The sequence below is a fragment of the Aythya marila genome (genome assembly GCF_965140915.1).
Source record: "Aythya marila genome assembly, chromosome: 3".
NCBI lineage: Eukaryota > Metazoa > Chordata > Aves > Anseriformes > Anatidae > Aythya > Aythya marila.
The window spans coordinates 104,591,458-104,612,960 of NC_139044.1; the positions used below are offsets into that span (position 1 = coordinate 104,591,458).

A 21,503-nucleotide genomic window follows, 5' to 3' on the forward strand; every position below is an offset into this window, starting at 1 on the left:
ACGCTCCAACCTCTGAACAGCCACAATCTGTATTTGTTAAGGAAATAAATTAACTGCACCACCTGCTTATAAGCGCATAAGTGAAAATGTACAAACACTGAAAATTACAGTCCCTCAGCTACAGATTTCTTAACGTTTCTTGCTACAGTGTATGAGGTAAGCCTAGCTCAGCTAGTGGAAGCAGTTCAGTGAGGTCAGTTCAGTGGTCTGTGTGGGTTAACACATGTCAACAGAGCTTATTGCAAAAGTATGTCCCATTTGACATTGTGGTCTAAGAAGGTCTTTCTAAAAGGCCTTTTGTCAAAACCTTTCTAACAAAGTCCACCTGCAAATCAGAGGAAGCAATTTTACAGCATACTTACTCTATATCTAATACCATATAGGGATTAGATTGTTCCTTATCTTGTTCGCTGTCATAGAACAGGATCTTCTTACTGCTTACAATTACATACTGTTCAGGGGCAGAAAAGCATACAATACACATTTTACTCCAACTCATCACATCAAAGATATCACATCAATTATCACAGATGTCAAAGCAATATTTCTCTACCTATTGTTTTGTTAAATGGTAACTAAAAGGACAGTAGTAGTACTGTATTCTGAGTCCATGATTTGCCAATAAATTCACTGGATTACAGATAAGATTTTTATTACTTCATGTATCAGTTTATGTTATCAGATTAATTGGTATTTAAACAGATTTAGTATATATGAGGAGACAAAAACAGAAGTTGGGGGGAGAGTAACATAAAAGCTTTTCCTTTCTATTTTACAGACTTACTTTTCACTTGGACTAATAGTTATCATCTTATAATGCCTGTTTTACATGTGCAGTTCACAACTAATAGGCATCCTGCTCACAAAGATCACTTATCAGTAATAATAGCAATTTTCATAAAACAGCTAGTTATCTGTAAGACCTCGAATTTCTAGAATTTTGTCCAGAATGAACACCACGATGGAGCAGTAAGCGAATTAGTATAAAACTGTGCAGGCTATTCTTTGGGTAAAGACCCACTGAAGAGGCTACTGAAAAGCAGTTACCAAGTGAGGGCTGCACACAGTAGAGGTGCAGCCACTAGCTTTTATCTCCTAAATAAAGTATTTTTCAAGGGCATCTGCTCCCAGACTATGTTAAGTTCCAGATACATTATGCTATTCAGAATGCTTATCGCTGATTGTACAAATGTCCAACCTGTTACTTTCAGACACAGCTATATTACCTAACATATTACATATATATTTACATATATACACATTTAAGTAATGAGTGAAGATGTATCAAAGATAAATGAAAGTGCTGAAAATCTGTGGTGAGTGTACAATCCAGACTACACACGAAAAAATATCATATATATATATATATAAATATACATATATTTACCTTTTTAACCCATCCAAATTTTTTAGTGTTATTTCGAACAGGTAGTGATAACCAGCCTTCTAATCGTGATTCTGAAAAGAAGAGAAATATTAAAGAACATAATTATTCACAAAACAATATTTTTGAGATTACTGTTCACTTAAAAATAGTTATTGAAGATCAATAATAAAGCAACAGAGTAAACGTTCTCATGAACTAATTAAAAATATAATGTCTTGAAAGGTTTATCACAGTAAATCTTTGGGAATAAATTAAATTGTGTATTCCTGAATACAGCAATAACAAACAACAGGATTACAAAAAACTAGTAGGTAAGAGGACGAAGGGGGGAAGAGCAAACTTGCTTATAGCACACACATTCCCTTAAGTTTTTGCTGCTGGCTTTTTTTTTTTAAAGACTTTAAGGTCTACCTTTTCCACTTAGAACAACATCCAAAGATATTAGTACAGAACACATGACATCCAGTTCTGCACAAAAGACAAAATAATGCAAACTACCATCAGTTAACATATATCCTCTGTGTTCCCGGTAAAATTTCAGAAGTTTTATATTCTTACTCATATTTTTTTGCTCTATACATTTTTTCTATTTTTCTAGTTCTGCCTACATCTCCTACACTTTCTAATCCAAAATAAGTAATTTTTGGGCAAACCCTAGGCCTTGCCTAAATTCAACTATGCTTTCACACACTTGTGATATTTTATATTTCACCATTGCATTAGTCAAATGAGTTTTATCAACAGTATTAATAGCTCAACTGTTTTTTGACATACACATTTCAGCAGCAACTAAAAAAAACCTAAAAGCTCAACAGGATCAGACTTTCCTTGTGCTTGGTAACACGTAGTAAATATCTCATAGACTTTGACACTATTCTTATAGTTCCACTTAATACAAGATTTTTTTTCTCCTATGATTTATTAAGAAAAACTCAGTTGTAAACATGATTGGTTTCCCACCCTAGCAGTTAACCTCTCCTGCTACAGACACCAAGGCTAAAATTACAAAGCCTTTAGTATAAACAAACACAAATCCATGAAAGGAGCACAGAAATGCCCCCAAAGTGCAAATGTTATTTTCTTTCTCATCAGATGGCATTTGCAATCCCATGCCCATATTTAGTATAGTGTAATAAATATTATTCATTGATTTTTTGTTACATCTAGAGAGACTTGAAGAGTGGTTATTGAGAAATATTCTGTCTTCAAATTTCATTTCCCTTTAACAATAGCTGCTGATGACACAGTTTAATGCCAAGTATGTGAAGCAGTTCTCTAACACATATTTTACTTCACACGTCACTTCAAATTATTCCTCTCAACTACACCTGATATAAGCAGTAGCAAGCATAATGCTGATGCAAAACCCACATGCAGGAAGCATTATGGATTTCTTAATGTTGAGATTTTTTTTTTCTAATCTTTCTCTGTAATCTCTCTAACTATAGTATGAAAGTGAAAAAAATGAGTTCCTTATTATATTTTGTCATTTCTGGCATTCATTCTATATTAACAGACCAGAGAAAAGCCAAAATGTTCCCAAATTTTCACAGCACGTGTTTGTAAGAACTAGGAGGAAAAAAAAATCAAACCTCAAATCTGCTGCAAATATCTTAGTGAACAGTCCTAGCTTAGGTATGATTTTTACTTTAGAACAAAATAAAACCATGCACATAACACAAGAGCAGCTAACAAGAAAAAAATATGTAAGTACTCAGTAATTCTTTCACCAGAAGCCTCACACACACACACACACACACAAAAAAAAAGAGAATGAAGAAAATATAGGAAATGCCATATGGTTTACTCTAGTCTGAAGAAGTAATGTCTGTATTAAAAAAAATAAAAAAAAAAAAGCCTTTGATTGAAAGGTATTCTTAGAAAAGCCTCAAGTAAAATATAGAAAATTGAACGCAATTAAAAAGCTCCGCTTCTGACATTAACACTAAGTACAACTTTTATTCAAGACAGTGTTCATGTAGTCAAGTAGAATGAGTATATAATTAATAACACAAAGCTCTGCTTTACCAGAGCTCTTTAATTATATTCTTTATGCATCTAGAAAAACAAATAGAAGTAATTTTTTCTTGCTTTATCATACAAGAATCAAATTTAAGATTCAAACTAAGGCAAAAAGAAAAATGAAAGGTACACTCAGAAGACTGAATTTCTATGAACAAGTAATGAACACATTCAGATTGTGAGAAGAGATATCTTGACATTTCACTGAAACACAAATAATTTGACGTTTTGGTATCCAGTACCTTAAGGTCATATAACTTATATAACACATAAGATACTGCATAGAGGCTACCCATCTGAACAAGACAATAAGGAATAAGAATTTATTCAATGCTTTAATAAAAATGGTGTTTTATAAATGGCAGCAACCATCTGAAAACATTTAGATGAAACAGGTGAATTATTTCTTCATGCAAAATTTATCATGCCTTTAGTTACAATGTTTGCTGCCAATTTTTTTTTTTTTTTGGTTTGTTTAAATATATAATGTATTAATAGTGTTAGTTTGAAATTGAGAAAAGAACACAATAAAAACAACACCAAGCAGTTCTCAGGAATGTCACCTGTACTATCAACTTCTGTAGGGCTGTGGGAACAAGACAAAGGTTCTTCCTCTGAGTCAGAATCAGAATCAGAATCAAGAAGCATGCGAGAACTGGAAGGCTTAGTGGCAATACTGACAGAGGTGGAAGAGTGCTGGTAGGTAAAAGACATGGATTCCACAGTGTGGGATTGAGTGATATGGACTAAACATAAAGAATAAAGGAGGAAAAAGGTAGAAAAGAAGTCAAAACAAAATCCCTAAGAAGAGAGTATTAGTTTTACATTTCATCACATAACAAAATGATTGCAAATTAACTACTGTCATACAGATGAAAAAAAAAATTAGTTCCAATGTGAGACAATACATTTTTTTCAAGATTTTTTTTTCAAATAAATTTAAGAATGAAGTTTGATTACATGATTACAGATAGATGTAGTTAGTATGTGGATAGTGAACACTATCAAAGCATTGATAAGATGACAGAAACACAAAGATAAAAAGCCCAAGAAACATCAGAGGAGTATTTCAATATTTCTGGTAAAACACAGATATACAAACAATTAACACAGAAATATTAATAAAAATAACATACCAGGGAATCCATCATCTGTCTCAGTATCTCCAGGTCCACTGCCTATGCTACTGTTATCTAGACCAATGTGCAATGACTGTAGCTGTGAACGAAGCTGTTCAATGTCGCTATCTTTGCTGTCCAGAGTCATCTGGAGTTCAATGCGTATCTGACTCTCTTCTGCTATTTGCTGTAAAGATAGATGAAAAGATTTCCTATTGTTACTATATTCAGTTACTCAGAGAAAACTTGAGTAGATACTTATGGAGACTTTGCAGCCAGTCTCAATAATATATTCTGCATGTTTCTTTCAGACATGCAAATTCAGGAATAGACACTTTATACGCTACCTTAAAAACACGAATCAATTCAACACATATTACAGCAAATGCTATCAATGTTTATATTTGCAAAGAGAATCTTACTGCCTGCATTTCATTGATTTCTTTCTGATATTTGATCATCATTTGCGTTAACTTCTCTCGTTCAGATTTCAGTTCCATATGCAGTTTCCTATTTTCCTTTTCCTTCCGCCGTACATCAGTGTCAGCTCCACGTTTGACTGGACCCTTCCGATTCATGATCTCAGCCAATTTATTCACAGCCTTCCCATGAAGAAAAAGAAGAAGAAAAAAAAACAAACATCAATAAGTACATACTGCTATACTGTGAAGAAGAGCATTCTCTCCTAACCATGACCAGGCACTAGTAACCTAATAGTTCTCTTCAGTTTCTGTTAGCTAGCCCCAAAATACATCTTTTGATTAAAATGACAATAACTCTAAAAAGCAACTGAGATTGACATCAGAAATTTCACATTTTATAGAAATTACAGAGGAATATAAATGAAAAAGAAAACCATATGAATTTGACTGAAGTCTAGATTTATGCTGGTGGACTGCATCCACGAGGAATTAGAATTAGGACGATTAGGAATTCCTCTATGATGAAACATGCAGTTGAAGTTTCACCACACAGTAAGTCTACTTAGTAGACTAAGTAAGTTTTCTACTAAAAATTGTTTCATGAACACTAGCTCTTCATTCATTTATATACATTTGCTTACCTGGGTTTTCAATGTTCTTTCATTCAATAACTGTTTCTCATATTGTGCTTTAATATTTCCTATATTTGCTTCTTCTTCTTTTAGCTTTGTAATTTCTGTAGCAATGTAATTAAAAAAAAAAGAAAACAATTAAAGTTCATTACAAAAGAAACAGTACTATTAAAAATGATACTGTTTTTATTTAACTGCATTTGGTTCAAAGAATACATACGTTCTTGTACTTCCTTCAGTTTATTGTTCAGTTCTTCTTTCTCATTAGCCAGATTAGCCACATCACTAGTTAGTGTTCTATTTGCTTCCTCCAACTGCAAACAAAAAGTATATGTGACTATGTAACTAAAAACATTTGACATATGAAAGCATTACACTACGGAAGGAAATGCCTGAGAGCGAAAAACAGGCAATGTAAGAGGACTAACTATAGAGAGGTAGGAGCACAGAAAACAGTGATCCAAGAGATTCATGGAGGAAACAGGGTATGAGATTTTGTTTTTAGTTAAGTCATAATAAAGAAATATTTTTAAATATCATTTTTACCTTTAAGTATGCTAAACAGTGTTGGATAAATCCAACTGCAAATGAAACTATCGCCCACATAAACCTTTACCAAAATTAGGATGCGTATTACTCACAGAGGCTATGGTGGCATCTTTCTCAGTAAGTTCCTGTTTATGCCGAGCCATCATCTCCTTAATCTCCAGTTCTTTCATAATCTTCTCTTTTTCCAAATCAGAATACTGTTCTTCAGCAATGGAACGTGCAAGTTGTTCTGAATCTGCTTTTGTCAAAGTAATCTCTAGCTGAGCTGCCAAGGAATCCCTGCAAATTATTGGTACATACTATTAACTCAAAAAATAGAAAGTTACTTAAAAAACAAACAAACAAACAAACAAACAAAAAAAAAAACATATGTAAACAAAAGCAGTAAAAAGCCATCCTGCTCTATGCATTAATAGCAGTAGTAAAATCTACCTCTCATCCTGTAACTCTTGTATCTTTTGCTGTATTTCTTTACAAAGTTTGGTCTTTTCTTCACATTCTTCTTTAAGTTCTCGAACTTGTGTCTTATACAGAGTCTAGAATTTAAAGTAGGAAAAAAGAACGTGACTTGCATATTCTAGCTTGAAGGTTCACAAAAATGATGTGATGATACAAGATGATGTAGTGTACAGCTCTATAATCACACACTCAGTTCAAGTACAACAGTGCAATGCTTTCTCTAAATTTAACTAAAAGTCTTCATCATTTCCAAATATGTCTTCATTTAAGGTTTTTTGTTTTGTTTTGTATTAAACTTGTGTTGTTTGTGGATGGATCTATGAGATACATTTTATATGTTTGCAAGCATACTGTGCATAGGACTCACAATATGAATTTTATTTTCTCTACTAATTTAAATCTCTGTCAGAGGTAGATTAGGTAGAGCTTGGACTCTAACCATAAAAATGTATGAAAGCAACATGACAGCCCAAAAGATAAAAGACATAAAGGAGTAAGAGAAAAATAGATTAGGAAAGTATTTGAAATTTAGATTTTTCTGAAAGGGATACAAACCTAGAGATATAGAGGAAATGAAAGAAAAATTATGTTCTCTGTGCACTAAGAATGACTGAAAACAGATAAAGTGCAAGTGGATTTAGTGCAGGACTTAAAAGACAACTCTCAAAATTCTCTCTCTGGTCCATCCACAGCAGTCAACTGACCTCAACTTTCCCGTTCTGTCTCCTTTCAGATGTACGGCTTTTTGATCAGTTAGTCCTTTTACTCACTGACATAAAGACCACAGTAGAAGCATAAGTTTCCTTTAATTCTCAAGCAAGCTCTCTGGCCTTTCCATTGTGGCTGGCTGTGCACTATTAATATAAGTTACCCTTCATATGATAGCAATGATTTCTACCAGCAATACCTATTTACTCTATTGTACCTATCACACTGAAGCAAAAACTCTCAACGGGTCTTTGCCAAGTGTAACTACAATGCAGAAATTTCCTTCAAAGCCTTATATGAATGTTTCATAATGCCACATGATTCTGATAATAGAGTTTTTTTCTCCCATGCAGCATACATGTAGAACAGATGCTGAATGCAAAATGCTTGAAACATGCACAAAATCATTTACATTGTAGAAAAGAAGGAAAGAGCTGCTTGACTACTTCTCCCTAAACTGTGCTTGGGACTCCCTTCCAAAGCTGTTAGATTTCTTAACACAACCTCTTTTACACTGCTCAGTGATCAAGAGCAAAGAGTGGTAACAGGGCTGCAGACAAGACTGAAGACAGACAGAAGTAAAAGAACTAGCCTAATATTTGAGCGGTGAAATGCCTCATGACTGAGGAGGAAGAAGAAAAGCTAACATTACACCCAATAAACATATTAGTATATAAATAAAGAAACATAAAACATACCGAGAAATACTGTTCAGCTTCAAGTTGGTCTTGAAGCTCTTTCATTTGTCCATCTGCATCTTGACGTTCCCTAGAAAGGAATATACTACGTTTAAAGAAAAGATAGGGAGATATTCCAAACAAGTAAACAGAAAGGAGTTCATTTACACTCTTAACATCCTCAGTCTGTCTAGATCAAAGTATGATCTGCAGTTAAACTTGACACCTCCTTTGGGTACCAGACTTTCTCTCATTTTCACCCGTGCAACTCAGAACGCTACACTAATGAGACACCAGTTTAATACCACTCACATACAAACTACAACAGTCTGACAGTTGAACCACTAAGATACACTGATAAAACAAACAGCCACTGACAGAATCTTATTTCCATGTAAAACATCACTGATCTGACAGACTGTTTTGTTTCTTGTTTGCTAGAGCTCAGACTCTGAGAATGCCTTTATTCTTTGTCAGGCATCATTTCTTGAATTCATCTTGTAAAACAACTCAAAGTCACTTAGTCACATAACGAAGAACAGTAATGTAGTAGAAAAGACTTCCACTGTTATTTTATGCTATAGAAATCATCATACTTAGTCTTCCAAGTGAGTAACTTCATCTTACTCACAGAAAAGACAAAGCACAAGGTACATCATCAGAAGTCTAAAAGAGCAAGGAATAAAACACACCTGATATACATATTAAACTTGTCTTTTCAGTCACAAGTACATTCTTTGTGTAAGAAAACCTTAATATTTATTTTCAGTTGCAATAATTGCTTGTAAGAACTTGAAGAAGAATTGCTAGGATTTAACACAACTCCAATTTGAAGGTCTAATGTGTGATTAAACTCCCTTAGCACAGGTTATTTCCAATGGTTACACTTCACAGCTCTGTATTAGCATTACTGTCCAACTCTAATAACCTCTCCTAGACTAGTAATGACCGCATCTTTCCTCTTCACTGAAGCACTCAGTTGTTTAGAAGAAAAGTTCCTAAGCGTTCTCCTAAATAAATGTTTCTCAACTCCTCACACTCTTGTGTTTAAGGTTTTTCTTTTCTTTTACTCTTTTTGTTTCTGATTTTAGGTCTTCAGGGAAGCAAACACTTTCTACTGTAAATCCATCCATACATTGCTCAATCACTAAGGCTAGAGTCGCTGTAAATTATATTAAACAACAATTAAATTTTGCATTATGGAATAGCATATTCTGTGTAAAAATCTTTAAAATTAATGTGGCTCTCAGCTTTTGCAAAAAGAAAATTACAAATCAGCGTTACTTTAAAAAAATAAAAAATAGACTGAGCAACTCTGCTTACTTGCGAAGTTCATTATTTTGTTTTTCCAGACTTAATTTGATTTCCTGAAGATGGTTATTCTCCTGTTTTAGCTGCTTCTCTGACATTTTTAAGGTATTGACCTGTTGTGTTTGCATCTTGAGGTCATTTTGAGTGAGACAACGCTTTTGTGTTTCTTGCTCTATTTTTAATGTCAGGTTTTTTACCTAAAAACATAAACAGAAAGGTAAGTTTTACAAATCTACACAAGGAAGTAACAGTGTTTCTTATTAACTCTTTCTACATCTTTTTACAACTTGTACACATCTTTTGATAGACAAATCTATTTCTTGAATAAAGTTATTAGTATAGAATAAATAAGCTAGTTTTTCCATGTCCATCTCTTAGCATTTTACATTCCAGAAGAAAAACTTTTTAAGATCAAAAATGCCAAAATACTTCAGAGAAGTGAAAATACAGAAAGCAAATTTAAATCCAAATACAAAGGAGAAGTAAAAATTGCTGCCATTTACTTTCATATACATCCCTTAATACAGATATAACAGGGAAAATACAAAGACATTTAAAACAATGTTCCAGAGAATTCTTTTGTCATTGTTACGTACATCTTCATTTAGTATATCCTTTTGCCTAAGGAGTTCATTTATTTTCTGTTGTGATTGTTTGAGATCACAGTCCAACATGGAGCGTTGTTTTTCAGCTTCTAACAATCGATTTTCTACTTTCTGCTTTAAAGCTCTCTCTTCCAAAAGTTTCTTCTCCATTTCTGTGAAGAAGGAGATTTAGTATCAATGTAAATCAGTCCATGTTTCAGAGGGTTTCAAGAGTGAGAAGGAGGTGGGAGGAAGGAGGAGGTCTAGCCCTTCTTAAGAACAAATAAAATGTTTGTTCTTTTAGCACTGAAGAGAAAGATTGCTGAAGAGTAATTCATTAAAATTTTCACAGTAAACCATGAAAAAGCATCCAAGAGGATGCTTTGCAAATATTTCTGCCTGAGACCTATTTCCTACTTCTGAGTTTCAAGATAACTTCTAGCTTATCTGCAACACATCTGGAATGGATAAAAGGGCGGTTACTTTTTAAAGAAATATTTTGTATCAATCCATGAAGCGTTGCTTTGACGATGATAATCTGAAATCAATTAAAGAATTGAAGCTGTTCAGGAAACTGACAGACGAAGTGACTCATACATTACCACTGAATTGTTTGTGCTTTTCTGAAACATCTGCAAGCTCAAAATTTTTGTGAATGCTCTGCAATTGGAATGATAAGGTATATAGGTTGCTTTTTAATCAGTCGCAATAGACATAAGCAATTCAATTAAAAAATAAGAGCCATCTTCTGAAGTTGTTTGCTAATTATTCTTCTCTCTGAGAGATTTCAATTGTTAGGCGACACCAGAATACGCATGGTGACAATTGAAGCCTAGCAAAGGCTTTACTATTTTTAACACTATCCACTAACCTCAGGTGTTACGTTGCTGACATATTCTATTTAGGAAGACAATAAGAAATTTGACTACATAGATAAGCTCTTGAAAGTTTGTATTATTAAAACTGTTTGAAAGATTTAAGAAAAATTAGTTCAGAATACCCTAGCACAGAAAATGAATTAGTGATGTCAGCAAGAGAGAGCCTGCTTTACTCAGCAACTAACTGTCTTTAGCCTAGCAAAGCAGAGGGATTACAACTGATTTTTAAAACTGCTTTACAATGCTAATCATATTTAAAAAAGAACAGAGGAACTGAAAGAAAGAAAAAAAAACACACTACATTTAAATTCCCAGTAACATTAAAAGATTATATTATCTACATTCTATAATTTATACTTAAGTCAACCTGTAATGTCAAATAAATACCTTTCATGGCTTCAGATTTTGCTTCCTCTATAGATTCATAAATCTTATTTTTGTCTGCTAGTCGTGCTTTTGTGGCTTTATGCTCAGCTTCCTCTTGTTCAAGATTCTGCTGCATAACTTTGAATTTGTATGTCATATCTATTTCCATGTTGCTCTTTTCCTGTTAAAGAAAAAAAAATATATTAAAATTTAAATACATCAGGTTAAATACAAAATTTTGGACAACAGTAATATCCTGCTTGGAAGTAAGCTAACAGCAGAAGAAACAATATACAGACCCTAAGGTACTAAGAATTCTTTCATCATATGCTTTTCCAAGGATAACAACGTGCTCTAGAAGTTCACAGCAACATTACCACTTACAAAACCATACAGAATTATAGACTTTAAAAACAGTGTTTTGTGAAAAGAGTTCAAAAATTACATTTATTGAAGAATTGTTTGAATACTTTTGCTTCAATAAAAAAAATCCTAAAATATTAGCAAAAAACTTTTTTTTTTTTGGCAATACTTATAGTTCAAAGAAGGTCAGATTTTACACCAGAAACGATGTGCTATTTCTGCACTTCTAAGCTATACATTGGAGTACATTATTATGTACTTTAGAAGTACAATATATTGTAGTCATAAGGAAAATGGTGTTTTTTTTTTCCCCACTTTTCAAATTGCAAGAACAACAACAACAACAAAAGTGACACTGAAAACAAGTTGTTTTTTTTCACAAACTTTGTCCCATGTCTCAATTAACGAATGCACAAATTTTAAAATTAAGTAAGAATGTAATACCAAAGTTTACTTAGAAGTGCTGTTACCTTCTCTAAATCTGTAAGCTTTTCCTGCAATTGTCTCTTTTCCATTTCCAGTTTGGCTAATGCACTCTTTCCATTTTTCACTTCTTCCTCCAGGCTAGATATTCGACCTAAAAATGAACAAAACATCTATGAGGCCAGGCAGTGTTTGAAAAAAGAATGTACTGGATCTACTTAAACAAACATTTCAAACATAACAGCAGCTTCCAGTTCTGACTATTAAGAAGAGCTCCCTTAAGGATGATTTTAGAAATTATCAGTAATACGCATTCTTATATATATCCTTACTCATGTTCACTTTACTGTGTCCTCACTTAAATAACACTGTATAAAACAGCAAACTAATCTAGTCACAGCAAACTAACCTAGTCACAGTTTGAAGCTCAAATAACATCACCAAAACCTATTTTTACTTCTGAAACTAGAAGAAAGCTTAACATTTGCTGTAATACCTTGTAAATCGCTGATGATCTCTGATCCATGACTTCGATCTCTCCTTTCTGATTCTAGAGCTGACTGAAGATTGAGAAAGTCTTTCTCTAGTTTGAGTTTAGCATTCTCCAGCAGACAGTTCTTATCTTGCAGTTCTCGATTATTAGCTTCCAGCTGCTGGATTTGCTTTGTACTTTCTGTCTGGTTCTTCCTTAACCTGGTTGCAGTATCAGACTCTGATCGCAGCAAAGAATTGGCTTCATCCAACTAAGGATTGATAAAAACATACTTCAGAAACAATTAAAATGTAACATCTACCAGTGCTATTACAGATATTTACACTTAACAGATTAAAGAAATAAAAAGGTTTATTTTTTAAGATTATTTTTGAACACTGGAACATGAAAAAAAAAGAATGGCTTTTAAAACTTCACTACACATTTTAACTCCCACCACTACTAACACAATCTGAACTTCAAAAAGCTACTATTTTAAAATAAACATATAAAAAGTTGACATGCCTGTCTTTGTAGTTGATTGATTTTCTCATTGGATATTTGAGAGTTCTGATTTCTCTTTTTTAAATCTTCAAGCTGGTCTTTCAAACTGTTAACTAAAACAAAAACAAATCAAAATTAATCAGTGCAGTGAAAAAGCTTTAAAGTCAACTATAACTCATTTATTTTATCTTTTAAAACCCACATCAAAATAGAACCCTTCAAACATCGTTCAACATACCCTCATTTTCTAAATTGCGTTTCTTATCTGCTTCATGTTCTGCTTTTCTCTGGTATTCTGTATTCTTATGCTGAAGAAGAGCCTTCTCTCTTTCTAGCTGTCTGACTGCAGACTCTACGTTCTTCCTTGAAGTTATCTGGGCATATTAAAAAAAAAAAAAACACAACACTAATTACATACAGAATCCTGACATTTTTTAAGTGATAAAGAACAGCTCACGCATTCAGTTTCGTTCACAGTGGAGAAAGACATGTTCCATTTGCTTACTGCAAACACAGCATATCAGAGCACATGTTCAAATACAGCCCAGAATAACTACAGCCAGGAGCTTTTACCATTTAAGACTGTATGATGGTTTGACTTCAGTGAATGTTGTAATCTGTTAGCATCATGAAGCATAGAAACATACATGTACTGAAAGATCTCAACATGCACCTGAACGAACAGTACATTAAGTTGTACATGCACTCTGCAGAAATGATAAATTTGCAGTAGCATTAAGGTGCAAAGCTGGGCAAAATAGGGTTCTTTCACTGACACAGTTTGGGCAGGTATAAAAAATGCTGCAAAGAATGGGCTTCCTTTTCTATCAACATCACTCTCATCTTCAAATATAATTACTAGAATTGTATATGGGGTATTTATGTTATCCTCCAAATTGAAAATTTGGAGATTCCGAAGATAATGATATTAGGGAAATCATAACGAAAATCTTTCAGCAGAGGCAGCAATTTAATGCGTGTGAATATCAGGAAATCAGCTGGTGTTACTTGCCATAAATATACAGCTACTCAAAAGTAATTTTCTGGTCCCTAAGGAAAAGAAGACACACATAAAAATGTTCAAGTTCTAATTCCAATGAGAAATAACTTACCTCTTCATCTAGCTCTTTCACTATCTTCTCTAACCGAGTATTAGTAGACCTGAAGGAATTTGAAAAATATTTTTAAACCTTACTGATTACACAAAAATTAGACTCTTTGGATATGTCTCATTGATTTTATGTAAGCTACCCTATTTTCAGCAATCACATGAAACTTTGATGGCTGGGGAAATTATTCAAACAATAGAGAGATTCTTATGGAGAGATAAGGAAGAAAAAAACGTAGCCATGGGAGTAGCAAGAACTTTTAAGCTTTTAATCATTCAGAAACAAAAGGTGTAATAACACTTCTATATGAACATATCAAATATTTCAAAATATTCTCACCTGTACTTCTGTTCTAGTTCATCTTTGGCTTGTAATTCATTACTGAGCTGTTCTTCTAACTTGCTTATTTTTTTCTGAAACTGAGCAAAATGTGAAGATAAGCATGGCCATCATATAAGATTGTAATCACAGTGTAAAACAGTTTAATAACAAAAAATGGAGAGCAAAGAAAATGAATTCAATCTACATTATGGTTTGTTGTTTGTTTGTTTTTAAAACTATCACCAGAAGATTATTGCATTTCTATTTCTCATCTGTACAAGTTATTAATCTTGATAATTTTTAAAATACCGATGTGTAGTAACAGAATTTCCTACATGCTATGTTAAAGCTAACTATCACAGAATGACTGAGAGTCATAAAATTTCTATGGGCAAAGAATGTTGCTGCTGGCCATTTGCTCTCATTTTCTCTGTCTAGAGTCCTGCTGGAGCAGAATTTTTGGGATAGTCTTTTCTAAGTAAAATATAAACAATAAAATAAAAGGTGGGCACATAACCACATGGGACAATATTCAGAGAATATCAGACATTATTCAGAAAAGACTAAACATGCTCATTGATCTCACATATTCAGAATATTTTTTCCATCTAGCACATACAGAAGCAACACTTGAAATTTGGGAATGTTTTGTTTCCCTCACTAAAATATTAAAAAGATATTGTGAGTCAAGTACCCCAAAATTAAAAAAAAAAAAAAAAAGATTATAACAAGTCTTTTAAATTGACTCATGTCTTCAGGCTATCGAATTAATTTCTTTTCCTCCCTTTCCCTTCCTCCTCCAACCCCTAAACATAAAATGCAAAAATGTGGTTTTCTAAAATACTTTGTAATTGTTACAATTATAAGATTACCATAACAGGGACACTTAAAAAGACATCAAAACCCAAGACTCACTGCTTGAAAAAATAAAAATTAAAAAAGTTGTCAGAATGAAATGCAACATTTTACCAACTTTTACTCTCACAATATAAAGCAAGTATCATGAATGTGGCACTCTGTATTTTAAACAGTTGCATTTCTCATTAAACAGGAAACTAAAACTATTATTCTGTTCACTAATTACAGGAAGGAAAGAAGTAGAGTCCAATAAACATTTGCGCTTAAATTTACACTGCCCAATACATAATGCATTTCCTTTACAACTCCTTTTCAAAGTTTAACAATTAAGTAAGCTTTAACAAATGTTAACCATAAACTACCTACACTTGAATAACATAAATATTTAAGTAGTATAATGAAGTAAGTTTGTTACATGAAAAAATCTGTAGCATTCTCCTGTCATCTGCATATTTAAATTCAGTTGGCAATCTTCAAAAACTGGATGAACATGCTTCAGACACTCACTACAGCTGAGAGAAAGATTTATGCTCATAAACATTCCTTTATCAACATAGGTGACAATTTACTTTTCCAAACTCTGGATAAATCTGTCATGAATCACAGACAGTGTGCAGCCGTGATTCACAACCTTTCCAAGAGTAATTCTGTTTGGAGCAAACAGAGTCTCATGCATTTGTTTTCAAAACAAGTTCTGGATTCCAAAAGAAGTCAGGAAAAATCTGTATTCATTCATCTATACACAGGAGTACCTTAACACTTGAATATAACAACTCATTCATAAACTATTTCAAAACACAATTGGTTTACTGTTAGAAAACTGTCAAATAAACATTTACGGTATTTCATGATAAATCATGTCAACACAAATTATGTGGGAATGATTTGCTTCCTTTCATAATTCAAATAATATACTCACCTCCTTGCTGTACTGTAGATGGAAAACATATTTTTATTAATGAACATTAAAAAACTAAAAGCCTCTCCCTCCCTCCCCCCCAAAAAAAAAATTTCTTGACATCAGTTTTGACTTTGCTTTTTCGTAACAGACTTAACCAAATTAGTTAACCATCCATTAATACTTAGAAAAAAGGCACTAACCTCATTTTTACTAGATTGCACTGATTCATTTTCTCTGCAAGATTGAGAGGAGTCACTTAGCAACCTGTCAAAAACAAAAACAAATCCCTCCTGCTCTTATTCAAGTTTTCAACAACTTTGGCAACCTCACCAATCAAGGCATTTTAATCACTTCTCGCAAATCTTAATTTGACCTAGACTATTCTCAGAATGAAACTTGTTTTACCTTGGTAAGAGCTTTCTAATTTGAATCTTTTCTAATTTGAATGTCTCTAATTTGAATCTTTTCTTCTTAAGTGAAGTATAACGTTGAAGACACTTCTACTGTGTAACAAGCTGTAACAGCTTATTTTTAATTAATACTTGCAATTATTTCATGACTATTCAAACACACTGAATACGACTAACAATGCTAAATAAAGGCAAGGGGTAGGCAAGTGATGCCTTAGCAAGCTATTATTTTGCATAAACTTTTTTCTAACTCTACAAATACCAAATTATTTTAGAGCTAAACTACAAATCTAGTGTTTTAAAATCTAGTATTTTAAAGCCAAAACCAGATTTACAAAGACTATATATTTTTACATATATAAAAATACTATTTATTTAAACAGAATTATCAAGGTAGCCACAATATACTTATATTCTACTTAAATTCTGCATTTTGTATCTTCACAGTTGGACACAAATTAATATAAAGCAATGAATAAATTATGTATCTAGGGTAAAAATAAAGGGGGAGAGGGGTAGGATATAAGAAAAATATGCAGGTGTACTTCTAAAAATGCATATTAAATTCTCACATACAAATTGTCTCTATAGTAGGTAAATCCTATAAAAGGCAGCTGGTTTCCCACGAAGGCTTTGGGGATTGGAAAGGTTTCCACGTCTCCTTTGTCATCCTCAATGTCATCAAAATTACTGCTGTCTATATCACTGCTAAGCTCAGGAACAACAGGAGCAGCAGCTATAGAAGGGGGAGAAAAGATCAACTTCACTCCAGCCACTTGGCACATACTGGTACCTCTAATATTAAGAAGCATACTATGTAAGTTGTCATGCTAGTTAAATATGTATTAAACATGCAGTAGAGCTGTACATACTACTGTGATATATTACTGTGATATAATATATAATATTATTTCCCTAAGGAAAAGTATTTTTTCATTATTTGCTTAGTATATGGAATATCGAATGCTCAAAATGTATTTGCTAAAGTAAGCACATTTTGGAATGGCACACTAAATGCAATCACCATTTTAAGAAACTTCAGTAAATACTTCAGAAGTTATGATCAAGCACAGGAACAGAAATACTTGTTTTTCTGCCTAAAGCTATCAAGTCTCAATACTTTAAACAAAAAGCAGTAAAACCAACAAGACCATTCTTAAAGCTAGTCTTAATTACACATTTTAAAAAAGGTTAAAAGGTTAAAAAATGAATAAATAAAACAGAAATCCATCAGAACAACAATAACAAAACCACAAAAAATAGAACCTATTAAAAATTTATTCTGCCAAGATTTCTAAAACATCCAGTTCTGCTGTTCAAATCTATAGAAATCTACAATTCAAGCATGATAAATGTGAGAATAATTTCAGTGGGAAAAACATCTATTATCTCTTACTGATACAGCTTTTATAATACAAATGATAAATAAGAAAGCTTAAGAGAGATTCCTGATAACAGAAAACATTTGCTTAATTTATAGAGCCTTAAGCCTTTCTTATATATGCTATTACTGAACAGTAGTCTTATGCAAATATTGAATAAAAATCTACTTTTAAACCAATTTACTTACTCTCTCGAATGTTGTCCCAGTTCCACTGATCACTCTTAAAGAAAGGGTGATGCTTTATTTCTTCTACCCCATTTCTCCCAAGTCGCACATCCCTAAACATAGCAAAGAAGCCAAATTCACATTAGGAAAAACAGCACTTTGTTTTGCTTTGTTTTTAAATTCTGACTTGCTCATAAGCAGCAGAGCAACTTTCTGTAAAGGCTGTCCCTGTAAACCGCATTAATAGTCAAATAAAAGAAAAAAAGAAAACCAAAAAACCACCAACCACAGGTCTGTAGTTTCTTATATAAAATGTACTTGGTTTCTTAATATCCACTGCCTGCGACTGCTAAAACGTCCAGAAGTTGGAGTCTGCCACGTGGGGAGTAATGCAAGAGAGAGAGCAGTGAGGCAAAAAATAAGAAACTAAAAACAAAAACAAAACCCAACACCCTGGGGGAAGAAAAAATTGCTGAAGTCCGGTGTCTGCCAAACCACATGACAAACCTTAAGGCTCAAGTGAAGGAAGGTCTAACTTACTGCACAGAACAGTTATTCAAAGCTGAACTGAAATAAATACTTGAAGAATTCCATCCTCTGCCCCATAATTAACCCTGACACATCTTTTGCTGATATTTACAATGAAGCAAACCTAAAGTTCAACAAGAAACTTCCAGTTCGACCAAGAGAAGCTTCCCTTAAAATGATCTGCAGGAACAGAGCATAAAACCGAGGCGAGTAACATAACTAATAAATCACGGGGTAGATGCTTATTTCTTCTTGTCCCTTTAAGTGCCTCAGCAGTTATCACGCATACAGCAAGAAGGCATCTGTTTCAAATAAGTCGCCCAAGCACTGCACTAAATATAAACAGGAAGACGGACACACGTAGTGGAAGTACACCTCGCCGCATTCCCATTATTAAATTCTACCCCTCTTTTCTCTCCACCCTGCAGCTACTGGTTAGAAACGCTTAACGCCTATCTTTCCTGAGTGTGATCCTGCACAGTAGAACAAACGATTCTCTTTGAATGCAAAAAACATTATAAGACAACGTATTTATGCATTTATTTTTACTAATCCCTCATTCTCTACAAGCTAGATTCTCTACAAGCCAAATTTGGGTGATCACTGGAAAGCATAAAAAGGCATTATCAATCCACAGTTAACTTTGGACCTACAGTGTTCTTTTAAGTCAAATAAATTCAACTTAATCTGTGCTTTTTGACACTAAAAATTTAAATATTCAGGTCAAGAACAAGTTTACACGGCTAATATCAATAAACAGCTCAGCTTCACCAAGGGAGACCTCTATGATTAATTTACAGCCAGAACATCCTCTTTGTTTGCTAGCTATACTTATCAATTAGTACCATAAGGTAAATGAAAAAAAGTTCAAACCTTCTATGAAAATTTAAACAAACTAGGTAAATGTATGCTTAACTTCATGAAAGTATGTTTTAATTTTTTATAAGCAATACCCACTGAGCACAACAATTTGGTCCCTGCCTTTAGGGGCTTAAAAATTACTTCCAACCTTACAGGTTTGTTGCTCTGTTTTACACCACACAACAGCTGGGAGGATTTGTTCAGCACAAATTATGTTGTAGCATGAGCCATCAGAACTAGTCACAGAAATAAAATGGAGCACCTGGAAAACACCCCAAAAGACAAACTAGAGCGCAGATGATTTTGCAAAAGAGATTTGAATATAAGTTAGCAAAAGCAATGGAAGGAATTCATTTTTACAATGTACATGTGCTAATACCATCTAAAATAGAGACAGGACCAAAATAATACATACACCTACCTGTCAGTTAAAAAGGCACAGATGAGGTTCTTTGCGTGCTTAGAGATTTCCACGTCATCTGGGAAATGTAATGAGTTCTTATGATCCATAATTTTACTGTATGTTCCTACTAACGAGTCTGCATAAAAAGGAGTATCGCCTGAAAATAAAATAGTAAAATGATTGATTTCCAGGCGTGTTCAAGTCATGTAAATTGAAGAAGACAAAAAAGAGAAGAGATGTAAAGTCTACAAGCAGTTTAGCCTGAAATTGTCTTTACATTTAAGAGAGAGAAAATGAGTGCAAGGTACAAAATAGCATATCCTACTAGAATATTCCTTTGTCAAAATGCCTGTGTTACATATTAAACCATTCTCTGTATGACATATTGCTACCAAACTTTTGCCCAGTGAATTGCATCTTTTGTTCTACCTGAATAGTGTCGCTGTGCTTTCTAATTTACATGATGGACGACACCCACATGTAACCCCCTCTTCAAGCACTTCCGAGGGTGTAGGAGAGGAAAACTCAGTAAGGATTTGCTGAGGTACATTCCTTGAAGAGACTCCACCACTGCTCTCCCAGGCCCCTATCCAGGGGCAGGCAAGCCTGGGGCAAGGCAGCTCTGAGCAGGAGCCTTCAGAGTGCATTACAGCATCACCAAACCCACATTCTCACATCTTGTTGACTGACAAATTATATTGGCTTGGGTGCCCATAGTAACGTGGGCAGGCAGCTTTTAAAACTCAGCCCATTCTCACCCAGAAGCTTGCAGTGTAAGGTTTAATTAATTTTAGTTTCTTTGCACACGTAAACTTAGAAAGGTAAAACTGGGACAACTGAAGAAGAATCAGGATCAAGAAAGGTATTTGACATTGAAGTTCACTGACAACATGCTGGATATATAAATGGTACGGGTCAGTAACCAAGAGGCTGCAACTTGTACAAAAATCCCTTTTCACAACCAATCCATAGGCTTAACGGACAAGGTGAATAATTAATTGCTTATTAATTAATATTAATTAACAGTAAATAGTTAAGCAAGTGTGAAAGCCCACAAAGGCTTTTAAAAACAATTGTTAACTGTCTCTTGACAAGGTTACTTCAGAACTGAAATGATAACGCTAAAATTCTTTTATGTTAGGTACTGGTACTAGGGTGACAAAAAAGAACTTTTAAACGGTCAAAACCCTGGGGACTCAGCAAAGGACAGGAAAGGATGGCTCAAACAACACTTGAAAGTTCACAGGTCTTTTATTGGTGGTAAGTGAAAGGCAAGCAGGGGCCAGCTGAGCTAATGTACCCCCGCTTCCCACTGGTGGTAAATACAGAGTCATTCCCCCAGTCCGTCCCTGGCTGAACATCGTCCTCCTCAGGCTGTGCCTTGATGGTCGGCCCCCATTTTCTTCATGGGTGCTTGGTCCTGGGCTGGACATCGGCCTTATGTGTCACCATGGTGGTCTGCACCAGCTTTGTTGGTGGGTGTCTGTCTGTGGCCTAGACATTAGTCTTCGCATTGTGCATTGTGATGGTTCCTCACTGACTTTGTTGGTGGGTGTGTCTGTGGCCTGGACATTGCTCCTCTCAGGCTGCGCCATGATGGTCTGTGCCGAGTCTGTTGGCGGGCATCTGTCTGTGGCCTGGATGTTGCTCTTCTCAGGCTGAGCTCTGATGCTTTGTGCCAACACTGG

At 34.1% G+C, this 21,503-nt stretch overlaps 1 protein-coding gene across 5 annotated transcripts in view; it reads right to left on the reverse strand.

The window, feature by feature from the left end:
* ROCK2 (Rho associated coiled-coil containing protein kinase 2) overlaps positions 1-21,503 on the reverse strand; it is a 102,650-nt gene that overhangs the window by 9,161 nt on the left and 71,986 nt on the right. For 3 of the 5 annotated variants that reach the window (XM_082755896.1, XM_082755893.1, XM_082755895.1), the window contains exons 7-29: positions 19,834-19,972; positions 18,045-18,136; positions 17,051-17,210; positions 16,265-16,328; positions 14,324-14,403; positions 13,988-14,036; positions 13,114-13,249; positions 12,897-12,988; positions 12,396-12,642; positions 11,947-12,053; positions 11,135-11,294; positions 9,882-10,042; positions 9,298-9,482; positions 7,996-8,065; positions 6,563-6,666; positions 6,223-6,409; positions 5,802-5,895; positions 5,591-5,685; positions 4,950-5,129; positions 4,546-4,714; positions 3,973-4,155; positions 1,388-1,458; positions 363-451 (exon numbers count right to left, since the gene is read on the reverse strand). In XM_082755896.1, the coding sequence (XP_082612022.1) occupies positions 363-451; positions 1,388-1,458; positions 3,973-4,155; positions 4,546-4,714; positions 4,950-5,129; positions 5,591-5,685; positions 5,802-5,895; positions 6,223-6,409; positions 6,563-6,666; positions 7,996-8,065; positions 9,298-9,482; positions 9,882-10,042; positions 11,135-11,294; positions 11,947-12,053; positions 12,396-12,642; positions 12,897-12,988; positions 13,114-13,249; positions 13,988-14,036; positions 14,324-14,403; positions 16,265-16,328; positions 17,051-17,210; positions 18,045-18,136; positions 19,834-19,972 (2,914 nt within the window). The remainder of the gene's footprint in view (positions 1-362; positions 452-1,387; positions 1,459-3,972; positions 4,156-4,545; positions 4,715-4,949; positions 5,130-5,590; positions 5,686-5,801; positions 5,896-6,222; positions 6,410-6,562; positions 6,667-7,995; positions 8,066-9,297; positions 9,483-9,881; positions 10,043-11,134; positions 11,295-11,946; positions 12,054-12,395; positions 12,643-12,896; positions 12,989-13,113; positions 13,250-13,987; positions 14,037-14,323; positions 14,404-16,264; positions 16,329-17,050; positions 17,211-18,044; positions 18,137-19,833; positions 19,973-21,503) is intronic. The other 2 variants (XM_082755894.1, XM_082755897.1) reach the window with 2 other exon arrangements.